The sequence below is a fragment of the Oncorhynchus tshawytscha genome, linkage group LG28 (assembly GCF_018296145.1).
Source record: "Oncorhynchus tshawytscha isolate Ot180627B linkage group LG28, Otsh_v2.0, whole genome shotgun sequence".
NCBI classification, from domain to species: Eukaryota; Metazoa; Chordata; class Actinopteri; order Salmoniformes; family Salmonidae; genus Oncorhynchus; species Oncorhynchus tshawytscha.
This window is the reverse complement of record NC_056456.1, coordinates 15,324,343-15,331,225: the sequence shown is the minus strand read 5'-3', so window position 1 is coordinate 15,331,225 and position 6,883 is coordinate 15,324,343. Positions and strand designations below refer to the sequence as shown.

The 6,883-nt window shown below is 35.1% G+C and overlaps 1 protein-coding gene across 7 annotated transcripts in view; it reads right to left on the bottom strand.

Annotated features, from left to right (window-relative positions):
* Positions 1 to 4,322: 4,322 nt before the first annotated feature.
* Positions 4,323 to 6,883, bottom strand: part of LOC112226806 (suppression of tumorigenicity 18 protein) — a 41,194-nt gene continuing 38,633 nt past the window's right edge. For all 7 annotated transcript variants that reach the window (XM_024391368.1, XM_024391369.1, XM_024391370.1 and 4 more), the window contains one exon: positions 4,323 to 6,678. In XM_024391368.1, coding sequence (XP_024247136.1) covers positions 6,538 to 6,678 — 141 coding nt within the window. In that variant the 3' untranslated portion in view covers positions 4,323 to 6,537. The remainder of the gene's footprint in view (positions 6,679 to 6,883) is intronic.

Here is a 6,883-nt window from a genome sequence, read left to right as displayed (position 1 = left end):
TCAATTTAAATGATTATACAATTCTTGCAAACAATAGGATGTTATATATAGAGAGTTGAAGTCGGGGGTGGCAGCCGTTATACCGTTAAGCACGGGCGTGGCAGCATCATGTTGTGGGGGGTGCTTTGCTGCAGGAGGGACTGGTGCACTTCACAAAATAGATGGCATCATGAGGTAGGGAAATTATGTGGATATATTGAAGCAACATCTCAAGGCATCAGTCAGGAAGTTAAAGCTTGGTCGCAAATGGGTCACCCAAATGGACAATGACCCCAAGCATACTTCCAAAGTTGTGGCAAAATCGCTTAAGGACAACAAAGTCAAGGTATTGGAGTGGCCATCACAAAGCCCTGACCACAATCCTATAGAAGATATGTTGGCAGAACTGAAAAAGCGTGTGCGAGCATGGATGCCTACAAACCTGACTCAGTTACACCAGCTCTGTCAGGAGGAATGGGCTAAATTCACCCAACTTATTGTGGGAAGCTTGTGGAAGGCTACCCAAAACGTTTGACTCAAGTTAAACAATTTAAAGGCAATGCTACCAAATACTAATTGAGTGCATGTAAACTTCTGACCCACTGGGAATGTGATGAAAGAAATAAAAACGGAAATAAATCATTTTCTCTACTATTATTCTGACATTTCACATTCTTAAAGTAATGTGGTGATCCTAACTGACCTAAGAAAGGGAATTTTTACTAGGACTAAATGTCAGGAATTGTGAAAAACTGAGTTTAAATCTATTTGGCTAAGGTGTATGTAAACGTCTGACTTCAACCGTATATATACATATATATATATATATATATATATATATATAGGGGTTACCACCATCCCAGCTCTGCAGATTGTGCTGCGAAGAGACAGAATCATTAGAGAATTTTATTGGTAAACTACACGGTAATGTAAAAGTTGCATTTTTTAGCTATCCAATGTGTAATATACTGCATTTATCATAATTCGGTTGTAATCCAGAGAGGATAGATACATTATCTAGATAATCTATGAGGCTGTGCAGGGATCCAAATTGCAGATTTAAAAGAAAACATTAATCATCAGCGTACAATGACACCTTTGTCCTGGATCTTTTGCCCTGGATATTATTGTTGAATCTCATTTTAATAGCTAACATATCAATGGTCATAATAAATAGATATGCCGATAGTGGACAACCTTGTTTTACTCCTCTTGACAATTTAATACTTTCTGAGAAGTAGCCATTATTTACTATTTTACACCTGGGGTTACTGTACATAACTTTAACTCATTCTCCTAAATTAAAATAGTCCATGCATTTATGTATAAATTCCAGTTGTACTTTATCAAAGGCCTTTCAAAGTCAGCCATGAATACCAGGCCTGGTTTCCCAGATTTTTCATAGTGTTCTACTGCTTCCAGTACATGTCTTATATTATCTCCAATGTATTGTTCTTTTTTTTGATTAGGATGAAAAATATCTGACAATACCTTTTTTAAATTCTATACGCTATGTATTTTGCTAGAATAACGGCTCACAAAACTGAAGTGTAAGGGGTATCCAGTTTTTCAGGTGGACTGGAACTTTATATTTACCACCTGGGTCCTGTTTCAGTAATAGTGAAATCAGATATTCTTGCCGAGTATCTGATAGTCTACCATATTTATAGAGTGGTTAAAATATGTTAATAATGGACCTTTGAGTACATCAAAAAGATTTGATATACCTCAACTGGTATGCCATACATCCCTGGAGTTTATCCTGGACTTGAAGGCCTTAATTGCATCTAGAAGTTCCTCCTCTGTAATTAGGCCTTCCCATTAGTATTTCTGTACAGCTGTTAATTTTACACCATTAATAGAAAAAGCCTTACAATTCACTTGTTAGTGGAGATGGATGAGACTGAAATACAAAATGTGCTTAAAGTATTTTGTTTCCTCTTTCAAAATATTGTTTTGGATGACTCTGTTATTTGTAACAAGTTTCTGTAAAAAAAAAAATTGGTAGCATTTCTATGTTGAAGATGAAAAGATAATTTTTGTGCATTTTGCCCCATACTCCTTCCAGTTCACTTTATTTTTATAATTTATTACACTTTTATAATAAATTCCTCTTCTTTTTGTTTTTCCTCTAACTTATTCTGTGCCTCTATGTTACAGTTTTTATTGATATCTATCTGTACTGTTAGTTCCTCTATTTCCTTTGTTAAAATGAACTCTATTGACCTAAATTGTTTTTGTTTTAAAGATGTATTGCATTGCATGGCCTCTAAAGGCATATTTAAAAGGGTCCCATACAAGTAGAGGATCTGCTGTACCTATGTTTTATGTAGGAAAATATCAGTTATAAATTATTGGTTGAAAACAAGTTGTCATCCAGTACGCTTTGATTACATTTCCAATATCCTCGCTCTCACTGAAATTCTGTAAGAGTAATGTGTACACCAATTATTTGATGGTCCGACCACATCCTACCCCCTATCAACACTCCTCTAACTTTTGGTGCCAACAAAAATGACATAAGAAAGTAGTCAAGCCGGCTAGCTTGAATGAGCCTTGATTGAGCCTCCGCCATGAATACTTATGTAAAGGTAATATTTCCTGGTTTTTTTTGTTATAAATTAGCAGACATTTCTAAAAACCTGTTGTTGATTTGTCATTATGGGGTATTGTGTGTAGAAAATGTGGAAAAAGTCAAGGTGTCTGAATAATTTCCAAATGCACTGTACATTAGGATCAAATAGCCACAGTAATATACTTGGCCACTGGTAAAACTATAACTTAAAGCGGGTACAGCCTTAGTGCTCACAGTAGACAAGCGCTGGAAGTTGCACAGAACTTTCAAGTTTTCGCTCAACAGACCCCAAATTCTCCCAGTGACAAAAGAAATTAGAGGGAACATTGCCCACTTGGTTTGCCTCCAAAAAGACAAACTAAAAGAAAAATCCACACAAACATATGATAGAGAAGCAAAAAGAATATGCAGCAAAACAAAACTGGGGAAACACCAAAACTCAGGCTTCTTTCATACTAAAGTGGTTGAGCTGGAAATCGCACGTCAGCTGAAATGAGGTGTAGCTGGGGGCTCGTCTGGGATAAACCTACATCTATCTCAACATCAAAAGGATATGTGTAAAGCCAGTGATAAGTGTATAGAAAATATTCAGTGCAATGTCTAAAACATAAAATTATGATTTTAGCCACAGACACAGTTGAGGCAGTTTGAACTAGAACTAAAACTCTATATTTTAGTTTAAAAGCAGCAAAACAATTGTCATAATAACTAATATTCTGAGTTGTGGATATAAACACAATTACTGATATGGTTGGCATAACATAATAATACCGATGTGATAATAATGGTAATCTCAAGGATGATGGAAACCTGATGCACCTGAGCTCAATTTCGAGTCTCAAAGCAAAAGGTCTGAATACTTATGTAAATGCGGTATTTCTGTTTTTTTATTTTGAATACATTTGCAAACATTTCTAAAAACCTGTTTTCGCTTTGTCATTATGGGGTATCGTGTGTAGATTGCTGAGGATTTTTTTTCATTTAATACATTTTAGAATAAGGCTCTAATGTAACTCAATTTTAAAAAGTTAAGAGGTCTGAATACTTTCCGAAGGCACTGTAAAGTGCTTTCATGTCCAAACGCTGAAATAAAAGTTGACATTATGTACTTTGCCTAATATGAATTTAAAAAAATCTCAAATCAAATCAAAATTCTGGAGTATAGAGACAAATATCTTTTTAGGTTTTACTGTCCGAATACGTATGGAGTGGAGTGTAGCTGGCCTATACTTAGTTTTGATGAGGTGTGCTGAGATGAAAACTGCTAATCTGCTAACTATATCTGGATGTTATGTAGTTTTAGCTAGAAAGCAACCTCATCATGAGGTGACAAGTTCAAATGGGTTGATTTGTAGTGCTTTCTGCTCTTGTACTGTCTCTTTGAAATCGATCACTGTTGTAGTCCCCCGGCTGCTTGGCAAGGCCTGCTCACTCACTTTATTTGGTCTCTGGTTTCATTCTGAATGAACATACTGCTACACAATTCTATGAGGATTGTGAATTGAATGAATGGGTTTCAATTAATATACATATCAGCAACCAAATTGTCAGCAATGAACAAAGAATAGGCCTATATACCTGTATTTGCCTACTTTCTCATCTGAGATGCCTTGTCTTATTGCTACTCACCACCAGGTGGCACAGACTTGTCATCCTCAGGTATTGACTTCATGAAGCTACAGTGACAGTATGGGGAGGAAAGTGATCCAATGCACCAATATGGCAACACCAATATACTGTACTATATTAGGTCTGAGAATCACACACAACCATTTAAAAAGTTTTATTTCTACCATACACAAACTGTACAACACAGCGCATATCTGCTTATGAAATAGCAAAAGTAATACTTTCGATTTACAAACTACTTGAACTGAAAAAGCATAACATTTGAATGAAAAAGGAAAGAAAACACATTACAGTTTCATCATACTAATATCATTCCACAAAAATCCAGTTCACATTACAAAACATCAAATACTAACAGGGAAAAATAAATATTCTTCACAAAACTTCCTGAGCAAACAATGTGTGGTATATTAATTAAATATTACGAATTATAAATAAATTAACACAATTATTAAGTTAAAATGTTAAATGATTACATTTTTCAAGATTACAATTCTTTACAATGTGTTGAGTATTTGAATAAAAGAAAGTATTTTTCTCAACAAGGGTCCTTAATTTGGCTATGTTTTGCAGATATGCACCTCTTCGAATTCTTCCTCAGGACATGTGTAGTAGGCCTAGTCAAACTCCATTTATTGTAACTTGATAGGACTGTCAACCCATGCAAACTGCAAAATAATAACGTTGTACTGCGACATCAAGAGCAATGCTCACAAACAAAGAAAGCGTCATCTTTCTCTGGAACCCCAGGGCAATAGAACTCAACTGAAATACAACAGGAAAAAAAGTGAAAGTGCAACTGATTCACAACTCAATTTAAGAATAAATAAAACATAAACAATTGAAAACAAACAGTTAAGAACTAGCAATACCATTGTTTGTTTGTCCCCTTTTGCTTCAAGTAATAGTGATGAACTGAAAATCAAAATGATTGACAGTTTGCAAAATTGATTGACAGGATGAAAATACATGCTGGCCCTAAAGAACCGGCAGTGATATTTATGCCACCAAGTGCCTTTTGGGGGATATTTTGAAATTAATGTGACTACTGAAACCGAAATGCCACCGACCATCATTAAGTAATAATGAGCATACATTTTAAAAGGTGTCATAATAGTTGAACTATTAAATGTTTGTATGGTGGTGGTTCATTTCTTCTAATACCATCCACGCCATTTTGTCCCATGCTGAAAATAAGTCAAATGTTTAAAAAAGCACTAACACTTCTTAACCTGTGAAACTTCAAGACCTGACTTTGAGATTACAGCTACTGAGACGATGCTTAAATATTTGAAATGGCATATAAACAGTCATTAAGAACATGTTCACCTTTGAAAATAAGTGTACTGTATAATAAATTACACACCATCCACATAATACTGTCCTACCACAAAACAGAGAACTGTATATTTTATGTATTCATTTACATGTAGGCACATATATGCACACACAGTGTGTGCACAGAAGGCAGTTTAATATCTATATTATTTAAGAAAAAGAAAGACAATATCTTGTCAAAGTGGATTTATCAATTGTCTTAGTGCTGTCAGTTGCTCTATTCTAGCAACACACTCAACGTTGAATTTGACATTCAGTTAATTGAATGAAATAAAACAATGTTGCATTTTGCTAAGAGCCAAACGCAACTCCCCAATTGCAGTCAACTTTGAACATATTGTTGAATTATGAGTGTACAGTACAGTAGCATTGCATTTTTGAGTCTTCATTTTGTCTTACCATACATTCAGGGTTGAATATTAAATAGAAATCGAAAGCAACAATTTAAAAAAAATGTTGATTCTGGATTATTCTAGGAGAGTTCTCTACCTTCGTTGGAGATCCAAATTGTTTTATTAGAATCTGATCTGACATAAATAAACCACCACTAGACGGCAAAAGAGAGCTATGATTAAAACTGGAATGTGCATCAATGTAATATACAATTAGTCAAAGGATTTCAAATATTTAGCATTTTACAATCATAGAAATACAATTTAAAAAATGTTTAAATACATTGATGAATAAAGATGATAAATAGCAATAACATAACGAATGACAAAAACATAACAAATACAGAGTTAAATCAAGCAAACCATACAAAATAATTAAGTGCAAGGGGGGTAGAAATCTCACCAGAAATAACATGTGAATACAGAAGCTTTAAAAAACATGAAAAATTATTTTCAGCTGGTAATTGTCTCAGTGCAATGTATTCAACTGTGAAATGTTGACACATTTCCCAAAGCTTTGTCTTATACATGCAACTAAGCCAGCACTGCACTCTCCAGGAAAAACACAGTCATCCAATACCATTATCCCAACTCAAAGATACCTCCTCTTGGTGGCTTGACAGCTTAAACGTGGATTCCCTTTATAGCCTGTTTGATATTATCCAAGAGAGCCTTACACTCGGGAGAGTAGTCGTGCTCCGAGTTGTTGTACATATCTGTTAATGTGTTCACATAGGCTTCGAAATTATGCTCACTTATGGGCCCCTGGAACACAAACATGTTCTAATATTAGTTCAAAAACTGAAGCATATAGTGAGAATAGGAATTTAATACCACTATAGCGGGGTTTACCAAACTCGGTCCTCAAGGGGTGTACGTTTTGGGTTTTCCCCTAGCACTACACAGCTAATTCAAAACTGTGTAGTGTTCGGGCAAAAACCAAAACGTGCACCCCTCCCAAGAACCGAGT